At 38.4% G+C, this 23,843-nt stretch overlaps 1 protein-coding gene across 3 annotated transcripts in view; it reads left to right on the top strand.

The window, feature by feature from the left end:
• The window catches only part of ITGBL1 (integrin subunit beta like 1), a 213,114-nt gene that overhangs the window by 73,080 nt on the left and 116,191 nt on the right, over nt 1–23,843 (top strand). For all 3 annotated transcript variants that reach the window (XM_057708007.1, XM_057708006.1, XM_057708008.1), the window contains 4 exons: nt 7,464–7,610; nt 13,603–13,725; nt 17,851–17,991; nt 20,688–20,828. In XM_057708007.1, coding sequence (XP_057563990.1) covers nt 7,464–7,610; nt 13,603–13,725; nt 17,851–17,991; nt 20,688–20,828 — 552 coding nt within the window. The remainder of the gene's footprint in view (nt 1–7,463; nt 7,611–13,602; nt 13,726–17,850; nt 17,992–20,687; nt 20,829–23,843) is intronic.

Raw genomic sequence — 23,843 nt, 5'->3', positions numbered from 1 at the left:
AACTAAAGGAATTAAGGGCTCCTTTTATTTTTTTATTACAGAAGAAAATGAAGGAATCTCTGTAAAGATTTCTGATGAATAAACTCATAGAACTGGGATCTAGAGGAATAGAGAACTGAAAGTTTCCATCATCTGGTTCAGTAGTCTTTCCTCTCTCGTTTCCTTCTCAGGACACCTGAGAAATATAGCACATGCTTTAATAATCTTGGATTTGGGGGTAGGGTAGGGAACAACAGCTTCTTGAGAAATGTGGATGAAACAGAGCGAGGAAGACGATTCTGAAAATTCCCCCTTAAAGACACATACCCTGCATCCCTCGAGAAATACTAGTTTATGCACATGTTTAGCTTACAAGACAAAAAAATAAATGAGTTCAAGAAGGTTTGAGAATTAACTTACCTGCTAAAGGTCACAAGACCAACTACGGCAGAATCTATACAAACACCTAGGTTTCCTGAATTTCCAGGCTAGTGCTGGTGTCTGAGTGTGTTTGTATAATTCTTGCCTGAATATAATATATAATTATATGTTCAACTTTATGAAATTTGGCGCTTAAGATTCAGCCAAAACATTGTGTCTTGCTTTGCTATCATTTATATCTTATATTTTATAATTTATAATTATCTCAGGTTACCAGAATTCTAATGTTAAATCCCCCAATTTTAGCAGTATTCAATCCAAACCCACTATAAACAAATGTATCAGGATAACTTATGGTATTTGAATGGGTGCTTTAAATAACAAATAGGATTTTGTTTCATGATCGTTTTCAGTAGCAAACAAGATTTGTGACAATTAATACCCACCACCACCACCCTGATTTAATATATTAAATGCCCCATTTGAAGAAACTACCTTGGTTTGTTGTAAGAAAAAGAAAATAATTGAGGCTATAGTGTGGGATTTGCGAGATGAAAGCCATCTTGGGGTGATTCAGTCCAATCTCTTACTTTTGCAGATAGCATAGTGTGGTATAGAGAGATCAGATAACTACATTCCTGAATTCTTTAATCTGCCAGCTTTAGCATTATTTAATTTTAAATAGTAAAGTCTGATAATTTTACTGTTAGGATTCTTTCAGCAAGTATTAGGTAATGCAGTTCTGAATATGTGAGTTACAAAAAGAAACAGCAAAAACTAAACCAGTGTCGTCAAGCCACCAATCCATAGCTTTTACTGGCACCAGTTTTCCTAGAGCAGAAAGGTAATCTCACGTTTACTGCATTGCAACTAAGTGGATAATGTTGGCTGTAATAGGAAAAACACAGCTTTTCACCTAATAAACTATGTGACCTTGAGCGAGCTAATTACACTTTGGTCCTCTTATTTGTAAAACAGGGAAACAAAAATCTGTTTCATGTGCTTCTTATGGAAACCAAACAGACTAACCTGTGTAAAGTACTTATAACTCTACCTGGAAAAAAATAATTACTAGTTTCCCTTTCCTCTCTTCTTTTCCATTTTCCTATCAAGGTCATATGGTAGATTAGTGTCCAGGCAGGACTAAAGCCCAGATCTTTCCATCTCTGGGGCAAAACTCCCTCCTACACAGAGTTCTTCCATCATTCACATGGTAATGTTCTCAGAAATGGGAAGCAGAAATATCTAAGAAGTCAGTTGTTAATTAGGCTGAGAAGCAAGGTAGGGACTGGTTCTTCTGTCTTGAAAATGGTCAAGTTTCTATTGCAGACCATTAAATAATTGTAAAAAATCAGCTGCGGAATCCTATTCTTAGAATTTTAGATGCGGCATTGTTCTCTTGTTTCTTATACATAGAGAGGCTGGGAGATCTATAGTGGCTCAGAAAGAACAGCAGAAAAATTGAGTCTAGCCGTGGAATAGCTAGCTTATCTGTCATCCAAAGAGAATCACTTTTTATCATCCTCCTCCTCTAGATGATAAAATCGTTGTCAGTAGTAATCACAGAATAATAATTAATCATCAGAATTTGTTTCCAGCTTTATTAAGATATAGTTGACATACAGCATTGTATAAGCTTAAGGTGTACAGCATAATAACTTACATATATTGCAGAATAATAACCACAGTAACTTTAGTTAACATCTGTCATCTCATATAGCTAGAAAAAAAGACAAAAATGTGTTTTTTCCTTGTGATGAGAACTCTTAGGATTTAATCTCTCAACTTTTGAATATACTATACAGTACACATGTATGTACTCGTGTGTTAACTATAGTCATTGTGTTGTAAATGACATACCTATTACTTGTTTATTGTATAACTGGAAGTTTGTACCTTTTGACCACCTTCATCCAATTCCCCTCCCCCTATCCCTGGCTCTGTTAACTACAAATCTGATCTCTTTTTCTATGAGTTTGGTTTTTGGCTTGCTTGTTTGGTTGACTGCCTATTTTTAATTCCATATATAAGTGAAATTATACAGTATTTGTCTTTCTCCATCTGACTTACATCACTTAGCATAATGCCCTAAGATCCATTCATGTTGTTCCAAATGGCAGGATTTCCTTCTTTCTTATGGCTGAATAGTATTCCATTTTATATATGCATATGTATGTGTGTGTGTGTATATATATATATATATATATATATTTATATGCTTCATCTTCTTTATCCGTCTATCCTATACCTATGCCTACCTATGTCTACATTTATTTATTATCTGTCTCTTTACCTTTTTTAGACTTCAAAAAGACTTGAAGCCAAAAATATATAGCTAATCCAATAGGCACATTAAATGTGGTAGTTTATCACCATCCAAAGTATCAGTAGACTTGGAGGAGAGTTAAGTGTTGTCCCCTTCATCTTTGTTTGTTTGTTTGTTTGGCAAAGAAATGTAGTATTATTTTTCATTGGTATATGCAATTGGCCAATTAAGTTTTAAAAGTTCTTCAATACTGGTAAAGGATTTCCATTTGGAAACATTTTTTTAATAATATCAAGATTGGTGTAGCTCATTTATTTATTTGTTTGTTTACTTATTTTATTGGCTGTGTTGGGTCTTTATTGCTGCACGCAGGCTTTTTCTAGTTGCAGCGAGCAGGGGCTACTCTTCATTGCGGTGCGCGGGCTTCTCATTGAGGTGGCTTCTCTTGTTCTGGAGCACAGGCTCTAGCCATGTGGGCTTAAATAGTTGTGGCATGTGGGCTCAGTAGTTGTGGCTCTAGAGCCCTAGAGCGCAGGCTCAGTAGTTGCGGTGCACGGGCTTAGTTGCTCCAAGGCACGTGGGATCTTCCCAGATCAGGGCTCAAACCCGTGTCCTCTACATTGGCAGGCAGATTCTTAACCGCTGTGCCACAGAGAAGTCCCAGAAACAGTTTGTTTTAATATTTTTAAAAAAAGCATCAACTCCTCCTCCTCCACTGTGCACTAATGTATCTTATCACTCTGACTGGAATAGATTAGTGCCTTCGCATTACCTGGGTAAAAGGGATCACAAAATAATGGTGGCACTGCTGCAGTTGCATTAAAGAATCACAAAACCCATTTTATTCTGTCTCTGTTGGAATACCTTTCCTTGATCAGTGGCCATCAAGGCTTTAGCTCACCTGAGAAGCACTGGAGAAAGTTGGCCAGGCCTCCATGTTCTCACTGGAAAAGACTGAACTACTGGATTTTACCCTCTACTACAGCCTGTCTTCCCTTTCCAGCGACTGGTGATACCACTCACAGCCCTGGGAGCAGCACCATAGCTTTTGACTTTTTCATCCTTATTCCTTTGGGGAGAGGGTTGTTTTGGCACATTGTGTTTTGTGTGTTCGTTTTCTCTTGACTCCTTGAGAACATATTTGAAGGGAAACAGATTTATTCTCAAGGATGTTGGATGGTTTGTTTTAAGACCATATTTTCTGGTTGTGGAAGCGGAGTTATCTGGAGAAGAGCCAGAACTGGAATGGTCTAGGCAGCCAGGAATGGTGACTGCTCTGCTGGTTAGGACTCCATGTTGCCCTGGACAAGGGCCACCCTTCGACCTGGACAATAGGAGGGGTGCTTCTCTGGTCCTCCTCGGCCATCCATTCCCAAGACAGGGTGGGGGGTGGATTGCCTAAGAGGCCGAGGGGACAAGGCCACCTGGAGCCCTGGGCCCTGCTACCTCTGCTCCCCTGAGGTGGCTGGGACCCAAGACCTTCTATCCCAAAGGTCCCCAAATCTCTTCCAGAACCTGCTGTGGCTTTCTCCCCAGTCGGTGGTGGTGCAGATGTCCCGAGGCTGGACTGGTGGTCAGGGAGCTGCTATTGTGGGAGGAGCAGGGGAGGGGAGGGGTTGGCAGGGTCGTGGAAGCATACGTGGACCTGGGCCGGGCCGTCCATGGGAATTCTCAGGCCCTCCCTGTGTAGGATAGAAATGGGGAGGAGGGGCTTGCTGCCAGCTCTAGCCAGTTTATTTTCATATCTAAGAGAAAAATATGACCCCATCTTATACATGAGTATATAGTAGGAAAGAGGGTAATTAGGACCTACTCTTTGCAACTGTTGAGGATTAAGTTGTGTCCCCCTAAAAGGTGGGTGGAATCCCACCACCACGTGCCTGTATATGTGACATTTGGGAAGAGAGTCTTTGAAGAAGTAATTAAGATAAGATTCTACTGGAGTAGGATGGGCACCAATGACGGGTGCTCTGATAAGGAGAAAGATGTGAAGACATGGACACACAGAGAAAAAAAGCCACGTGAAGTCAGAAGCAGAGCCTGGAAAGCTCTCACAGCTGAGGTGCACCAAAACTGCAGGCAACCATCCATGGTGAGGAGAGAGGCATGGAAACATTTCTCCCTCAGATGCTCCAGAAGGAATCGATCTGCTGACACCTCGATTTCAGGCTTTGGGGCTCGAGCTGGGAGAGAGTAAATTTCTGTTGTTTTAAGCCATTCAGTGTATGGCACTTTGGATGGTAGCCGCAGCAAACTAATACACAGTAGATAGATTATTTTGCAAAACGGTGTGTTTGCCGAAGCCATGTTATTGACACTGTAATGGAGATTACCTTGCTTCAATGATACAGCAACCTCATTCCCTGAGGTCGGCCACAGCTCTTATTAACCTTGGATAAAGAGTAGAAATAGTCTGAAGATTATTTTCTTTCTGAAAATTATACATTTATCTCCAAATAGGGTTGTACAGGCTCTTACTTGGTAGTTCTTGACAGTAAAACAAAATCGATTCTCATTTGCTTTCCTAAATGGAGGAAAGTGAATCAGGAAGGCCTTACGGGCATGAAGTTTAGAAAGAACACAAAGGCATAGGACCCTGTCCTACATTGGCTGTCATCTTTGCCTCCAATCCGATGCTTAAGGAAAAGCTGAAAACATGTTACCTGAAAACACATTACCTGTGTGCCTAAGATATCAATATAAGTTGTGAGGAAAGGGGGCCCCCAATCAAAAACATTTGTATATTCTAAATAAAATTAAATAGCTTTTTCATGAAAGGACATCTGATGGGCTTCAGTGTGTTGATATATTGACATATCATGAGACGCTAAGAGAATAATATAGCATGTCTCCTTCCATGTTTATTTTTATCATAGAACCTTTCATGGAAGAAGTTTCTGAAACTGGACCTCCACGGACTAACTGTGGGGTGTAAGCACCTAAAATATTGCTTCTATTGATGCTTTATTGGTTCAGTGTGGGATGAATGGGTCTTTTCCTATCATCTGTACATTTGCCTTATTTTTTCAAATCTCCCTCCCTTTAAAAAAAATCTGTAAACTTTGACCCACAAACCGTTACCCACCTCTGTCCTATATACCTCAGTTTGGAATTTAAGATATTACATCCAATATATAAGAAGCACTGAGTATTCTTTTATTTTAGATACTTCCTTTACTTCTAAATCATTTTTATTTTCTTCGCAGTTGATATGAAGCTCTTTATTGGGATGAACCATAAGAAATAACTGACATTTAACTGATAAAAGTGACTATTTCATGTGGTTTAACCTAATACACTAATATTATTAAAGAGTTGTTACAGTTACCGAGATACTTAATTCACCAAAAGAGGCTTAGCCTCTTCAAGAATTTGGCTTAATACTTTTATAAATAGACTTGATGGTTGTCAGGAGAGATCACTTATGCTTGTAAATGATACCAATTTGGCTGAGATTGACAGTATCATGTAGAACCAGACAGGACTGCAAGATGATACAATCAACTTGACAGAGTAAGGTGCACTTGATAAAATGAATTGCAGTTACGGTGCAGGCAAGGTTTTGTTTGTAAAATAGAATAATTAGTCTGAAAAATTCAAGAGGAATAGAAACACTTACGTGGACTGGGCCACATGTAGAGGAGTTTTAAAGTCACAGCCCATCACAGATGCAGGCTCTGCCAAACAGGCCCACAGCACACCTCTGAGCCATTCATTCTGACCCACCATCTGGACCTCATTCTGTGGAGTTTGGCGGCCACCTCGAATGATCGTTGGCCCCAAATCAATGATTCTGTTCCATCGTGGTCTATACATTTCAGGCATTAAGACACAGTACTGTTATCTTGAATAATATACTAATATTCTCCCTGCAACCCATTCAAACTCTGCTCACCTTTCAAGGAGCAGTTAAGAGTCAAAGAAATCCAGAAAAATCTTTCCTCTCTTATTTCTATAGGTCGTAGACTACATCCCTCAACTTAATACGAGGTCCAACAAACATTTCTGGCTGAAGATACCAAAATTCTCTTTGCATGTTAGCCTGAGCTTTGCCGTGTGTAAATCCCTTGAGGGCAAAGACCAAGGAATGTATGTGTTTTTCACTTCTGTCTAATATGTAGTCAATAAAAACATTAGCAGAGTCCTTCAAGCAGGGCTTAATACGATGAATGACGACAGCAATGAAAACAGCAAAATATTGATTTGAAAGCCTGGAAGGTTGAGAAAGTTCTGTGGAAGTAGACAAATATGACCCTTATCCTTTTGTTTTGACTCTTGAACCAAATTTCCCTATCAAGAAACAAAATATATACTTATTTTTCACGTCAGTCTTGTCCCAAGGTGGTATTTAACATATCTATGCAATTTTATTACGTTCAAATTTGAATAAATGTAAGGCCAATGTTTAGTGAATTTCATGTAAGATTCTTTACTCAGAGTTTGTGGTTTTCTGTGTTATAAAAGGCAGTTAAATGAGAATTATTTTTATTAGGCTTTTGTGTGTTAAATATACAGGTGCTCGGTGGGCTTTTTTTAATGCTAAAGTTTCTGATCATGTTAGACCTCTGGTTTATTACCTATCCTAATGTCTCTATGAGTTACAGTAATGATTTTACAATGATTTATCAATGATTTGTCAGTTGATTATGGAAATAAAATCCACATACTCCATTGTATGGAATGTAAGTAATCTTACCGCTCAGCCACTGTCATATACTTGTGTTTAAATTTATTATAGCTCAGTCTGGAACCAATATCACTCTTAAGATTCTTCTTTACAATAATGGCTTCCTTTGAAAAACAATTTGAGTCTAACTGGTTGTTGTTAAATTCTCAGGCCATGGTAAGTGTGACTGTGGCAAGTGCAAATGTGATGAAGGATGGTCTGGGGACGCTTGCCAGTACCCAACGAACTGTGACCTGACGAAGAAAAAGAGTAACCAAATGTGCAAGAATTCTCAAGATATCATCTGCTCTAATGCAGGTAAGAATTCCATCCCCTGAAAATTCTTAAATAAAATAATCAAATTTGGGTTTTTAGTGGAAAAATGTGGGTGTTGAGAAATGCTGAACCTCAGAGTGAGACTGCTTTGAGTATATTTTTTCGAAATGAAAGTCAGATAAATCAATTGGGAAAAATGTCCTCTTGCTGAGACTGGCAAGTTTGATGCCCTCCAGCTGTTCCAAATGCCTTCTTCAAGCAGGATGTTCACTGGAAACAACACTGTGACAGCATTTTATGTAAATTGTGAGCCATTATTTTGAATGCTGGATTAATTCTTTTAAAAGGGATTTGTATACACTGACAATTGTTTTCTGTTACAGATCAAGGGTGCTTTGAATTTATAGTTTAGCATCAAATGGAACCAAACTTTTCAAATTTGATGGAGGTTTCAGATGCCCTGGATGCGAAACCCATTGAAGAAGATAGTGATACCAAGAGTTTTGTTTGACTAAAATATTTTTATATCTCATAGACATCATTTAAAAATATTTCTTGGAAATTTACAGAGGAGCTGTTAAAATTAATTACCAAAATCATATAAAAGACAACAACTGTGGTTTTGGTTTCAATGGTATTCAGCTAGTGTTACTATAATTAAATATTCTTTTAACTGTCAGGCATGTAGAGCCTCAAAGTCAGTTGTTTCTCAACGCTGGTTGAACTTGAGAATGCACCTGTCCTACACTGAAGGCTCTGATTTAATTGCTTTGGGGTCTGATATGGACTATAGTGGGTTTGTTTAAAGTTCTCTGGGTACAATATTCATTGCAGCACTATTTACAATAGCCAGGACATGGAAGCAACCTAAATGCCCATCAACAAATGAATGGATAAAGAAGATGTGGCATATATATACAATGGAATATTACTCGGCTATAAAAAGGAATGAGATGGAGCTATATGTAATGAGGTGGATGGACCTAGAGTCTGTCATACAGAGTGAAGTAAGCCAGGAAGAGAAAGACAAATATTGTATGCTAACTCATATATACGGAATCTAAAAAAAAAAAAAAAAATGGTACTGATGAACCCAGTGACAAGACAAGAGTAAGGATGCAGATGCAGAGAATGGACTGGAGGACACGAGGTTGGGGGGGCGGGGGTGAGGGGAAAGCTGGGACAAAGTGAGAGAGTAGCATAGACATATATATACTACCAACTGTAAAATAGATAGCCAGTGGGAAGTTGCTGTAGAACAAAGGGAGATCAACTCGATGAAGGATGAGCCTTAGAGGGCCGGGAAGGGGAGGGTGGGGAGAAGTCGAGCGAGGGAGGGACTATGGGGATATGTGCATAAATACAGCTGATTGACTTTGGTGTACCTCAAAAACTGGTACAAGAGTGTAAAGCAATTATATTCCAATAAAAAAAAAAGTTCTCTGGGTACTTCTTATGTAGATCTGGGGTGTGAGCTCTTGCTCTGTGTGCTAAAGGCCAGGGTTTGACCAAGTAAATGAGTATCTTCCCCCCTGAAGCTCCCATTGTTGGTAGAGTCCTTTTGCAGTCAGGGCTGAGACCTTTCCACGGCCTTTGACTGAGAAGAATTGGAATGTGTAGATTCAATGCAGTAGGGTGTTTTGCTAATAGTAATCATGTCTATTTCCAAGGCAAGTTGTGAGTGGAGCAGCTGGGGATAATGCGGAAGTCCTAATGGTCAGGTCACTTTCTGTGTCCACGGTTACTCTCCTGGCTTCTCTCCAGCACTTTCTGCTTTTCTTTCCTCTTAGAAAGAAAACCTCTCTACTCCCAGTTCAGAACACCCACCCTCTAAACACACACACACACGCATGCATGCATGTGCATACACACACACATTCAACATATAGCCTCTTTCATTTTGAAAATTTCATGCTTTCCAGACTTCTTCCGGTAATAAGACTTGAAATCAATTTCAGTTTTGTTTCTTTCTACTCTATTTTCAGATTGATGGTTGGATTAATTGATTGATTTTCAAATCCAGGTTTTTCTTTTCTTTTTAATAATACATTATAAGCACATAGGGATTAGTTTAAGAATCCAAAGATGTTTCAATATTAAAGAATCTAAAAATGCATGATTCACTACATCAGCACATCTTAAAGGAGAAAATTTACAGAACTGTTTCAACAGATGATGAAACACATTGCAAAAGACATAAAATACATCTCTAAGATATCTCTACCTCTATTTTTTGTAACATGGATACAATAGTTTTATGTCATCTACCGTCCGTATTCCAGTTGCGTCAATTGACCCAGCAATGCCTTTTATAGCATTGCTCCCACCTCTGTATTGGATCCAGCCTAGGGGCAGTGTTACTTCTGGCTGTCATATCTCTTCAGCCTCCTTTTATGTGTCTTTAAACGGTTTCCACAGACAACATAGTCTTTTTTTTCTCTCTTTCTTACTCTCCTCTCAGTTTCTAAGCTTTTCATGTTTACTTCAGGCATCTCGCTCTCACATGTTTTTCTTTTCATGCCTGCTTCTACCAGCCTAGATGAGGACCACTGCCCCCAAATGGCATCAGTCTCTGAGTTCTCTATACTAATCTTTCCCCTCATATCACAGTGTGGTTTGCAGGAAGCAGCTTGGAACAGAAGGGGAAGAGGAGGTATATGGAGTGGGGCAGAAGGGTAGGGGGGAATGGGGATGGAGCTGGGGACAAAAGGAGTTTCAGAAGCCGACTCTGTAGGGGTGCAGAATGGCAAGGCACAGTCTGCAGAGCAAAGTGAGGCTAGAGCATCATTGCATCAGGGGTACAGGCTGGTGTTCAAGACAGAGAGTCATCCTAGAAAGAGACAGCTATATTAGGCAGAATGAAAAGTCAGAGCTAAAATAATCTAGCATAAAACAGAAGACCAATCCTAGAGACCGAGTTAACTGGCAACAAAGACAGAGATGCAGGATGACACAGCATGAGCACACGAGTCTGGCACTTTTGCCTGGGCTTCCATATGCCTTATCTTGGAGCCTCAGTTGCGAATTCTACTTGATGAGTAAGACAGGAAGTCTCTGAACTGCTGTAAACTTCCCGCATCACCCAGGAACAGTTCAGATGTGTGGATTGGAGTGAGCCAGCCTGTGGGGGACGTCAGTGAGAAGTTGTAGAATTCAGAGGCAGAGGCTCTTCCTTCCCATCTTTCCTGAAAACAATGACTGCATACGTAGTAGCCCTAACTATGTTATACCTCTCTCCCTAACAGTGAAGGGCTTCTGGTATTCCAACAGAGAAATTCTAAACTCCTTGACCAATGTTCTTGATCCTGTTCTGTCTGCCTTCAGCCTACCCTGTTCTCCAAACTCAAGCCAGATGCTTGACTGTTCTTTAATTCTCCATCTTATTCCCAGGCTCTTTCTTCAACATCACAAGTCTTTTTATCCATCGCCACTTGTTGAAATTCTGTCTATGCATCAAGTGCCAACTCAAGAACTTACTCCTTTACTGTGCCTTTCCTCCTTCACAGAGCCAGACTGAGGTTTATACTATCTTTATAGCATTTGTCACAAATCTGTTTCAAATGCCTTTGCATCATCTGGTTTCATATAGATATATGTATATGTAAAAATTATCAATCATCTAGCTCTTTCTTCTTGGTCTATGATTTACTTAATTTTAATTTTATTCATCTTATTATCTCCTATAACACCTATGACTTCGCCAATAATATAATGAGCAATGAGAAAATTTAATGAATGGATATGTGGCTGGTTGAAAGGCAGCATGAATAAATGTGAAAATGAAAAAGAAGGGTGATAATTAGAGAAAAATATGAGATGAGGCAATACCATGAATTGTAGCATTAGATTGGAAATGAACTTTTATAAATTAAAACAGTTTTTGGGGGAAAAAACATGAAAATGAAATTTAATAAAAGTAAAATTCACAGAAGTATTCTCAAGGAAGAAAAATAATGAGCTCGAATTCTGCAGAATCACCATTTATATGTGATATGAGAGAAAGAACACTTACAGAGAAGAGCAAATCACAAGTGACCCGTGTAACAGAATCTCATGCAGAGGATATGAAACCAGGAAATGGTTGGATCCAAAATATAAAATGTGTCTGGAGAAAATATTTGGGAATATGACTAAGATACTGGATGTCTTAATGGGAGAAGACACAGAATCCGACATTTTCTGAAAGTCTACAATGTGTTAGACACACTAGCGTTTCTAGAAAGATGGCTGGGTGAAATGTTTATCACTTGATCCTCACAGCAGCTCTATGAAGAAGATGTTATTTGCAGATAAGGAATTTGAGAGTTAGAGATAAAAGTAATGACCTCAAAAAGGTGTAACTAGTGGGGATTAATACCTGGATATGGCTGCAAATCTATGGTAGTCCTAAATCCATGCTCTTTCTGGTACACCACATACAGAATCTCCAATGCCCAGTAGCTCAATTCGAATATCAATATCGTGTTTGGTTCCTTCTCCTCCTATAGCCCTCATACCCAGTCATCGAGTCATCTTTTCTTTCTCCTGAAAATATCCCCACATGTATTTGCTGTTTTCGAAACTCACGGCCATCATCCACGTCAGCCTGTAGCTTCTTTCCTGAAGGCTAATGAACTAACATTCCCTCATATCCACTTGGCCTCATTTCAGCTTATTCTCCATATGACAACCTGAGTAACCTGATGGAAATGAATAACTGATCACATGACTCCCTTGATGAAAATATTTCAGTGGCATCTCATCATTCTTGAATTAAAGTTGGAAATCTTTAATGTGACCTCTTAGACTTCCATAAACTGCACCTTTAGTTGCTTTTTTCCTTTCATGACACTTTCTGCTTTATTTCTACTATACGCCAGTGGCCTTTTTTTTCTCTCTCTTGTTTCTTCTTTTACAACAGAGCCTTTGCTGTTGCTCTTGCTGGAAGTGGGCTTCTTCACCATCTCACTGCATCTCTTAGCTATTATTTTTACTTGCCTTTCAGCTCTCAGTTTAAGAGCCATCCCCCAGGGACTCTGTCTTTGACCACCGGGTCTCAGTTAAACCCCCTTACTATGTGTTTCTGCAACACTTTGCACTTCTCCATTTATTTTATCACATTGTTTTTTACTCATATAAAACTTTAAGAGGAGAATTGTGGCTGAATTGATCTCCAGTTGCATTTCCAGAGTCTAGGATGATATCTGGTGAATGGCAAACTCTCAGTTACTCTATGGTGACTGCTGTGATGATTGATTAAAAATTTAAAAATAAACATTAAAAAGGAAGCTCCTCATATGGACATTCTACTTCACAATATCCTTTGAATGCTGCTTTATTGTCAGTGAGATCACTCTCAGGGGTTGTAGTCAAATCCTCAAACTTGGCTGGCTAAGTGGTGTGTGGTAGACCAGATGACTCCAGTGCTTCTGTATCACCCTGAGTTGCCCTGAGGTTTTGGTGAGGTCCCAGGACTCTATGCATAAGAAAATCCATTCTGGTCCCGTTGTCCTAATGACATGGGACACATGAATTTAACACTGTGCATATGAAATTATTAGGGACATCTAAGTTTTCCATTTATGCATTTGATAATGAATTCCACAAATATTTATTATATAAATAATATGCTCAAATATTGTGCAAAGCATTGAATAAATAACTGGTGAGGAAGATAAGCAGGGTTACTTCTCTCACAAAGCTTAGAATTTTCTGCTTTAGTTCACTTCAGACCCAGGTGTAATCAGAAGATATTCATTCATGCATTGGTTGGATGGACATATATAAAGTAGCTCTGCTCTTGGGGAGGTCAGATTTACATTCATAAAACTGTTAAAGGTCAATCATAATATCTGTGTGCTATAAAATATAATTGCTGGGCTACAATAATCTCAAGAAAGAATGTCATTATCTACCTTACATACCCACAGTAAAACCTAATTGGAATATTAAGTTGATTTGAATTGTCCTCATCCATGAAAGAGATGGTTAAAGTTCATTAATCATAATTTATATGCATTTAATGAATAATTTTTGCTTTGTTTTAATGGTTTAGGTACATGTCACTGTGGCAGGTGCAAGTGCGATAATTCAGATGGAAATGGACTTGTTTATGGTAAATTTTGTGAGTGTGATGATAGAGAATGCATAGATGATGAAACAGAAGAAATATGTGGAGGTATGTGTATTAACTTTGCAAATATTAATAAAAGTACTTGATTTTTTCACCTATTTCATTGGGCTTTTATCTCTGTGAATTTCTGCACTAAGTTTACTCATTTAAGCGGAACTTATGTTTATTTGGTGAACAAGTCATACAGGAAAGTTAGACTAAGGTATTCAGAGCAGACTAGTACATCTTAAATTTTTTTTAGAACTTTTATTTTTTAACCATTTTTTTAATTGAAGTATAGTTAATTTACAATGTTGTGTTAGTTGCAGGTGTACAGAAAAGTGATTCAGATATATATATATATATATATATATATATATATATATATATATATTCTTTTCCAGATTCTTTTCCATTATGGGTTATTACAACATATTGAATATAGTTCCCTGTGCTATACAGTAGGTCCTTGTTGTTTATCTGTTTTTTATATACTGGTGTATGTCTGTTAATCTCAAATGCCTAATTTATCCCCCAATCCCCTTTGGTAACCATAAGTTTGTTTTCCATGTCTGTGCGTCTATTTCTGTTTTGAAAATAAATTCATTTGTATCATCTTTTTAGATTCTACATATAAATGATATCCTAAGATATTTAGAGCAGATTTGTACTTTTTAAATGCAAAATCAGCCTGTTCGCCAAGGAGAGCCAGATCATTATGGTGACAAGCCAACTACATGGTTGTAAAGTGGTTCTAGCTGGACTCCATCTTCTCTCCTCATCTTACCTGCTTTTATTCTGCCTCTTTTCTCCAAGTCTCTCTATTGTGTGTTTTAATTTCATTCTGTTTCCCGTTTTGAACCAAAAACCTTTAAATAGTCTCATGTCCTAATGGGGACATTGAAGGCCAATGGGATTATTAGTCTAGAATCTATCCCTCCCCACCACACACTTAGACAGCTTTTTTCACGATTATTTCTGTGGACCACCATTGCTCCATCTATTTTTCTGTTATACCAGTTATTGCATGCTTGCTCATGTCAAGAGCTGCAATAAGTACTTCGCATTCATTAGGTAATTTACCAGCATCTGGAATGACTTACCAGGGTTGAATGGAATTTAGACTCCTGGATGTCTGATGCCAAAGACTGAGCTATTGACCCCTCACCATAGAGAACTGCTCTGGAGTTTGAAGTTCCATGAGAAAAGCCCTTCTCACCACCCGCGGTGCCCTTCTCTTCTGCTTACCTATCTGCAAGCTTGTGCCTAGAGAGAGTTTCAGTCGTGGCTGGCACAAGAGAGGAAAGTAAACAGCAGTGAGAATCCCTTCAGTTTAGGTAAACTCTTCTCTGCTGTTATTAAACATTTTAGCCTGGTTACTCCTGGCCTCATCTCTCTGTCCGTCAGTAATTGCTTGTTTCATTGAAATCTGAAAAGACTCCATCCATGGAATCCTATCCTGCATACCAAATGGGTGATTTCAGAGGAGCATTTTCCCTGGAAGGATCAGGAGCAAATGGGGTGAGGAGGAGCCAGAGGGCCAAGCAGTGTCACTAAGCTGTCCCTTTGTTTGCAAAAACAAATTGTGGCTTCAATTCCTGTGGTCATCCAAATGCTCTTATTTTAGGTCAACTTGGTTCTTTCTCTCTGGTTTCCTTGCTGTACAACCAACCAAGATAAAACAAACAAACACAAGAACCTTCATTTTTCAAGCCAGTGACCTAAGCTCCATGCTGCTCAGACAATTCTGCTAAAGGGCTCATTTCAAAATAATTAGAAAAATCAGATAAATTTACCCACAAATATTATGTATTTGTCCTCCTGATATTTTATTTCCAAATATCACAGATCATAAAAGAGGAAGGGAAAATGTGTGGAGCCAGTGTTTTCTGATACACACCACCAAAGCAAAGTCTATTTGCATGTGTACATATAAACACTGAACTGAAAACAACAGGAAATGTTTAACTCAACATTTCCACTCATTATTTCCATTGGTTTGAGGCTAAAGCAATTTCATGGTGCAAAGTCTCTGACCACAGATACCAGTACTCCAGTAAACATCCTCTGCAGATGACACTGACTGGGATTCTAGACTTTTCCATGTGTCATTCACATGAAACAAGTGTGTTGAGAGGTGATTCTTCAGCAGCAATGGAGCAATTCAAAAGGAGATTGTCTTACTCCATCGGTTTGCACAAAGCAAAGAAAGATGTTCGTTGTCTGGAATGTGCATTGTCCTGAGACTTGTATTTCATCTCAATCATTCAGATATGTCTCATTTCAGTATTTTCATTTGAGTTATGGCCATATCTGCTTATTTTCCACATCTGCATACAGTATAGCTTTACATGATTTATCCTAGTAATCCTATTTGCCTCTATCTCAATGAATTTTTAGTAAAACCCCAGTTCAATACTGAATTTTATAAACATACAAAGAATTTGGGTTTGGGGAATGAAGACTTATGATTATTTGTTAATCTTATGGTAAGTCTTACATTTGTAGCATCTTAAATAAATTTCTTGCCATGATAGAGGAAATAAATTTATGAAGATTTCTGAGCTTATAGCAGAAATTCTACTTTTTGAAGTTAATCAAGTCTTAAGAAAAAGTGACTCCTAGGAAAAGCTGTCTTGCTTTCTTCCAGTGTAATCCACAAGTTCCTAAGGCTTGTGATGTGATACCGGAATGTGATATTTTTTGTGTGTATACATGTAGAGATATTTTGAAGTTCATAAATAAAATGTATAGTTTTTATATTTTATTATTGATGAAGTCATTTGATAACCTTTGTTTGCTTAAGTGAACAAATTAAAAGTTGCTGTAGAAAAGATCATTGTCTATTAGCTTAAGAAGAGGTTTTCTGTGGATACACCAGCTACAGCTCATTTAGACAGGAAGCATGGCATGGTATCCTTGGGAGCCTGTCTCTTTCTCTGTATCTCGCTATAGCACTTTCTCTTCATCTCCTGCTCTCTCTGTCTCTCTCATTACGTCTGCTTGAAGGAAGTCTCATCTGAGAGACAAGAATAGCTTGAGACAAGAATATTCCATTGTATTTCTCCTCTCATATGTGAGTGTCTCAGGCCCTATTGACACACTTGCCATTGGCCAAAATTGCGATTGTGTTTAGAAAGAAAAATAGCCTCACAATTAGTTTCCCATGGGCCTCCTGGGATGATGGCTGTTGGAGAAGAAAGAGGCAAGAACAAAGACTTTAGCCATAGACTCTGATAAAACATAAATTCCTATAAACCAGAAAGAACAGACTAAAAACCAAGATGGTCCTGCTTTTCATCATATTTACAAGAACAGGAACATACATTCATGGTTGGGTGGCATAATTACAAAACGGGAGGGTATAAAAAGTGATTTGGGGGTAAAAAGAATTGTCACCTTTTGGGAATTTGTGGGATTGCTGGAAGCGATGACGTGAGAGTTCATTACAGATTGCTTGGACATAAGTACAAACAGGCAGAGTAACAGTTTGCAGAGTGGTGGGAGCTGAAATGGTGTGGGGCATCTGCACACAGAACGATGAGATGCCCTTACCTAGCATTTGTACCCTCTTCATGGATAGGAAAGGAATTTGATTGTAAGACCAAGGGTTCATGCTATTTTATTTGTACTTATGAATTTAGATGACCACTAAACACTGATCTAGCTGAAAATCTCTTTTCCATGTGGTAAAACACAACAGCTTGTAGGACACAGTTGAATGAAAAGATAAAATATTTCCTCTGGTTTAGGAAATGGTTCAGTCATTAAAAATGTGCATCCAAGGAAGTATGCACCATTGCTTTCTCAACAGTTGATTTCAAATATCAGGAAATGCTCTTAGAGAGAATGCTTACATACATTTCAGTTTGATGTACACATTTGAGATCAGAACGTAATAGACGTTCACAGTCTTTCATGCCATTTCTTTACAATTCTGTCATTTTAATCAGCCCCCTGGCTAGGACAAGTTAGAGGACACCTTGGCTAGCTTTATGTGTGTAATTATGTAGGTATAGGCACACCGATGATGTTTCGGGGGCAAACTATATAATTGGATTATTTGAAGCAAGGACCGTGGAGCAGGTCAATTATTTCAAAAGGCAAAAATGATTACCAAGAGGTAGAAAGTTAATTCTGCTTTTAAAAGTTGCTTTTTTCCTCACTGTATAAAATTCATTTTGGGTAAAGGCCACGGAAAGTGTTACTGTGGAAACTGTTACTGCCAGGCTGGTTGGCATGGAGATAAATGTGAATTCCAGTGCGACATCACCCCCTGGGAGAGCAAGCGAAGATGCACATCTCCAGATGGCAAAGTCTGCAGTAACAGAGGTGTGTCTTTCATACTCATTACGATGTAATTGGGAAAAAAACAAAGCTCTTAATTATTAACCCAGCTTTTCTCTGTATTTCCTTCTGTGTGGAAGTCATCTTTCATAGTGTTTGACTTTGATGGGAATCAACATTTCCTATACCAACAAGTTTCTCTTTCCTATTTTTTATTGGACAGAAAGCAGAAAGATAAGAAAGTTGCTGTCATACTTTCAGCTTCACTGAAGAAATAGTTAACTCAGGGACTGTAATTTCTTTGGCAGCCATCCAGAAATGGCATAGTATAGCGAAAAGGCAATTCTTGTAGATACTTCTGTTAAATGTTTCTTGACTAACAGAACCATCTACAGCATGAGCATCTAATTATCCAGAGAGCATTCAGAAAAAACTTTCTTGTCTTAATTGTGAGTAAATTGAAGGCTTGGTCAAAATACAGAATTGATATGGAGTTTAACTTTTATATGCAATAATAAAAATGTGATATTGAACAAAATAAGCCATGCGAAATTGAGACTGACCTTAGGCAGGAATTTTAAAAATATATTAGTATTGCAAACATATAATTTAAAGTGAGTTAACTAAGCATTGATATCAAATACAATAGTTTTAAACACTTGTAAGAAAATCCTTGAAAATATTTGTTCTTTTTCCCTTTGTCAGATGTACTAGTAGACAAAAGAGCCATGTTGGACTTTTCTGACTACTTGAAGATATCAATGAGTGGTCAATTTCCTTCTGTGAAATAGTAAAAATCCAGAAAGCTGGAAAATTATTTTTTTTCATTTCTATAAATGAATGATACATTTTAATAGATAATGCTTACATGGAAAGCCTCAACACATAACCAATTTTATCTTTTTAAAGGCTGACATAGAAGAGTAAAATGTGCCAGATTTCTGTACATAGAGAAAGGAAAGCAAAAGGCCTGAACTTGGAACAAAAATTATAAAGAAAAGTCTTCTCTTTAATTTACGTAGACTAGATCTCATTGTATATCATCCTAATTCACTTATATTTTCCTTTAATATGTAAAGCTATGCAGGGACCAATACTGCATGAATTCCCCATTGATGGACATTTAGGTCAGTAGTGGCTTTTCAGTAACATGCATAGCACTATATTTAATGTTCCTGTACATGTATTTTGTGTACTTTTCCTTTCCTTTAGATATGTTAATTGAAGAGAGCTGTTATGTTATAGATAACACACATTTAAAGAGTATATACTGTGAAATTGCCACCCAGAAAGCTGTTCGTTTTGTACTCCATACACTAACCAACTCTTGACCCTAACAATTTTTTAAAAATTTCTGTCCATCTGACATCTCAAATAATTCTAACTCACTATTGTTTAAAGGTCCCTCACCCCTTAATCATGGTAGGTTGAGTGGTAAACATTTTTACATTTATCTATCATCATTACTTCTCTCTACAAAATTTTCAATTGATGTTCTTTGCCTTTGCCTATCTTGCTGTAGGCATATTGGTCTTTAGATATTAATTCATAAGAATTGTTTATATGTTTGTGAAAGTGGCTTTGTCTTTTACATATACATGACTACTTCTTTCAGATATTTTTATCTTTTACTTTGTTTTTGGTGTCTTGCCCCCAACCAAAATTTTAGATTTTTATGTCATTAAAGCTTTTTCTTTTTTCCTTTAAATAATTTCCTTTTAGGCTTTTGAATAAAAATGAATTTATTTTATATTTTATGATTTTATTTTATATCCTTAAATCTTTAATCTAGCTAGAATTTACTTTGATCTAAGAGGTAAGAAAGGGATTTAACCTTGTTTTTTTCCCCACAAATGATTAGCTAAAGATGATTATTAATAATTCACAAAAGTTAATATTGCCCTAAAGATGATTATTAATAATTCACAAAAGTTAATATTATTTACAACTGAGCACTTCTCCTATGCAAATCTCCAAACAACCAAAGTTATATCTTTCTGCCTACACCAACATCCTCTGTAACCTGAGCTCATCTGATCCAGCCAACCTTACTTCTTAGTCTTCCTGAATATGCACCTTCTGCTCCAACAAGTCAGGTCTACTTAGGATCCCCTCGTCCATCCCCACCCTCCTTTGCTTATTTTTGCTTTCTTGACCTACCTTGAGTTGTTCTACCTCCAAGCCTCCTAGAACATTTCCCGTTCTCTCTGCTTATCCAGACCATCTACCTTAATTCCTTCAGCCCACACTGACTTTGCCTTCCCCAAACACTTACAGTATTTATGTCCTAGTTTGCAAAACGTTAGTACTTTATGTGCTTGTTTTTCATTAGCTTTTTTTTTTATCAAATAAATTGTAAGCTTCTTGAGCGCAAGTATTACATTTTATGTTAATTAAGTTGGTATTAGTGTTGAGTCAAGCCAGCACATCCTGCAATCCCACAGAAGTATAGACATAGATAGTAACTTTTGTTTATTAAAGAATCTCTACTGTCAACATTAGATGGCATTTTCCTCTATGGAATATTTTTCCTGAATATATATATTTTCCAAATATAAACAACAGGAAACCTTTGTCTTGGACTTTCTAGCCTCCAGAACAGTGAGAAATAAATTTCTATTGTTTGTAAAAAAAAAATAAAAACAAAGAAATAAACAACAAGAAAAAAGAGCAATGTGTAAGATGCTTTCTCTCATGATTTTTCTTCACTTGACCTACATAAAATTATTTTTCCCCTCTAGGGATTTGTGTGTGTGGTGAATGTTCTTGCCACGATGTTGACCCGACTGGGGACTGGGGAGATATTCACGGGGACACCTGTGAGTGTGATGAAAGGGACTGCAGGGCTGTCTATGACAGATATTCTGATGACTTCTGTTCTGGTAAGTGCTCTCCTAACTCCTGTTTTTAAATAAGAAAATAGTCATTTCCTGATTTTCAAAATTTATTCGGCTTCTCACAGAAACTGTAAAAGAATGGTTTTGCTAAAAGAACGGTTTTGCTTTAGAATGTGCCTTCTAAAAAATCTGCGACCCGTAGGACTCCTAATAGCAGCTTGAAGAACTCTTAGAGAATTCACACATTGGGCAAGGTTTTTAGATGAAAGTGCACCCCCTTTGTGAAAACTAGTCTAATTCCTCACCAAGGAGAACCATCACCTCCAAGTACCTAACACTCAGCTGTGAGAATACAAAGCTAGCTGACCTGACCGCGAACAGGAGAGGTTCCTTTATGGCAGCCGTATTAATATAGTACAAGACTTAGGACAACATAGTTCTGGTGGATATTTGAATGCATTGCTTCTTTGGTATAATTTATGTACTAAAATTGTTCTGTAGTGTAGTCTATACTCGAATATCCATTAGTGGATTCAAAAATTCTATTTCATGAGTTTTTATGGAGCAGATCCTATCTGCCAGGGTCTTGACTGCATCTGGGCCACTGGTACCGGCAGTGAAGGACACAAACATGACCCTTGACATTATGGAGCTTGTAATCTCTTTTTTAATATATAATTTTTATTTTATTTTTATCTATTTTATTATTATTATCATTTTTTGCTGCATTGGGTCTTTGTCGCTCCATGCGGGCTTTCTCTAGTTTTGGAGAACGGGGGCTACTGTTCCTAGCGGTGCGTGGGCTTCTCAGTGTGGTGGCTTCTCTTGTTGCAGAGCACGAGATCTAGGCACGTGGGCTTTGGTAGTTGCAGCACATGGGCTCAGTAGTTGTGGCGCACGGGCTTAGTTGCTCCAGGGCACATGGGATCTTCCCAGACCGGGGATCGAACCCATGTCCCCTGCATTGGCAGGCGGAGTCTTAACCACTGGGCAACCAGGGAAGTCCTGGAGCTTGTCATCTAAATGCAAAGGAAAAAGGTACATCCTGCTGGAATCTCTAATAGTTCAAAGGGGAAAAAAAAATAAGGCAATCAGATTTATCTGAAATAGTGTCAATTAGCAAAAATAGAGTTACACATTTTCAGTCAGTTTATATTGGACAATCGAGAAGACAGAGACATAGGCATACACACGTCTTTATGTTCGACTGCTTGGTTGGTATAAGGAGACAGATAGGAAACTCTGATCGTCTCTGGCAAGTTTGTCAGCAAAGGGAGATAAAAAAGATCTGCCCTATTCAATTATGATTGTGCAACTGCAAAGACTTCTCTGGCCTGGCTGAGGGGAACCTGATGCTAAAGCTTCCCACTGCAGAAGAATTCCCTCTTCTGATGATCTGTTGCGCTGGGGAGAATTTCCTAAACATTTCCTAAACATCTTGTCCTTTGGCAGGACACATCCAAAGACAAGGAAGTAGCTCATGGGGACCACATTCTCAAAAAGACACTTCCCAAGGCAGCAGCTTTCATTTGTGGTTCCATCCCAGGGCTCTGTGCAGCTGTTGGAGGCACTGTCGTTACTGTTCCACCCCAGGAACGGGATCAGTCCAATGCCAAAGGCAAGGACCAAGGACTGTTCCCTAGAGGGGATGTCCTCTCCAGGCTTTTCTGTTAATCATTCTGGGTGAGTGTTCTTTATTTTCCTTGTTATCAACAGCATGGGGATAAAACAGCTAACAACTATTGAGTGACCTCTGTATGCTGGACACTCTGCAAAGCACTTCCCAGATTTGCATTTGTTCTTCGTAAAAGACCGTGATGTAGGGAACATAGTTACTCTCATTCTACAATTGGGGAAACTGAGGTTCGGGGAATTCCATAATCCGCTGAAGGCTCCACCACTAAGAGCTAGAATCAAAATGTTCACAAGGTCGCTGAATCTGAAGAAATATAAAGGTTCTTTCTTTACTGAATCTTTGTTTACACTTCAATTTAATATAATATTTATTGAGCGCTAATTATGCTAGAGGCACAGTGTGAGATATTAGGGGATTAAAATATAAAAAAGCTTGCGTTCTGACCTCAGGAAATTTGCTGTTTAGCAAAGAAAACTGCCACATGAGCAGTTGCAATATACTGTGGTGTGGGAGATTGGCATATTCATACATATGTTTACTTATACTGGGGACCTAGCCATGAACACAGCAGGTAAAATCCCTCTCCTTATGGTGTTTACATCCCAGTGGGGCTGGAGAGCCAAGAAACAAACAAAATGTATAGTAGGTCAGTGCTGTATATTTTCATGGCCATTGTGCGATAGACTAAAATGAGCAGAGAAGGGGGTTGAGAATGTCAGGGCACGAGCTTGTCTGACATTTTAATTAGGGGGCTGAGTCTCTTCACAGAGATGGTGACGTATGGCTTATGTGTACGTCATAGTTCTTCCCTAAAGGGTAGGCTCAGGGCAGAAGGGTCAAGAAGGATGAGATGGGCATCCCAGGCAAAGGGGAAAGAGGCACACAGTCTGCGCAGGGGCCAAGAATTGGTTTGGTTATTACCAGAATGTACAAGTAACAATGGGTAAAGCTAGCAGGAAATAAGGCGTGGAGGACTTTGTACCTTGCTGCCGAACTAGACTCTATTCTAAACGCAGGGGGGAGCTAGTGATGGTTTTAGGCGGTGGAGTGCTGTAGTCACCAGGTTTCTAGTCTGGTTCTCTGGGTAAATGTTGGTGCCATTTACTGCAATGGAGAATTTAAAAGAAAATTGTCAAATTCATTTCTAGACACATTGCGCATAAAGGACCAATGGCAACACCAAAGTTGATCATTTTTTTCAGCCCATTGAATATGCAACTCTGAAGGGTCAGAGCTGAACATGAATATGTAGAGTCATCAGCACTGAGCTGTCAGGAAAAAACTATACTGGGGCTCAGGGAACACCATTTAAGAATGTCTTTTTATGGTACTGATGTACCAAGTGGCAGGGCAAGAGTAAAGATGCAGTTGTAGAGAACGGACTTGAGGACATGGGGTGGGGGGAGGGGGAGCAAAGGGGAAAC

Source organism: Hippopotamus amphibius, chromosome 14, assembly GCF_030028045.1.
Source record: "Hippopotamus amphibius kiboko isolate mHipAmp2 chromosome 14, mHipAmp2.hap2, whole genome shotgun sequence".
Taxonomy (NCBI): Eukaryota; Metazoa; Chordata; class Mammalia; order Artiodactyla; family Hippopotamidae; genus Hippopotamus; species Hippopotamus amphibius.
Note: the sequence above shows the minus strand (reverse complement) of the source record. Positions and strands in the feature narration are given on the sequence as shown.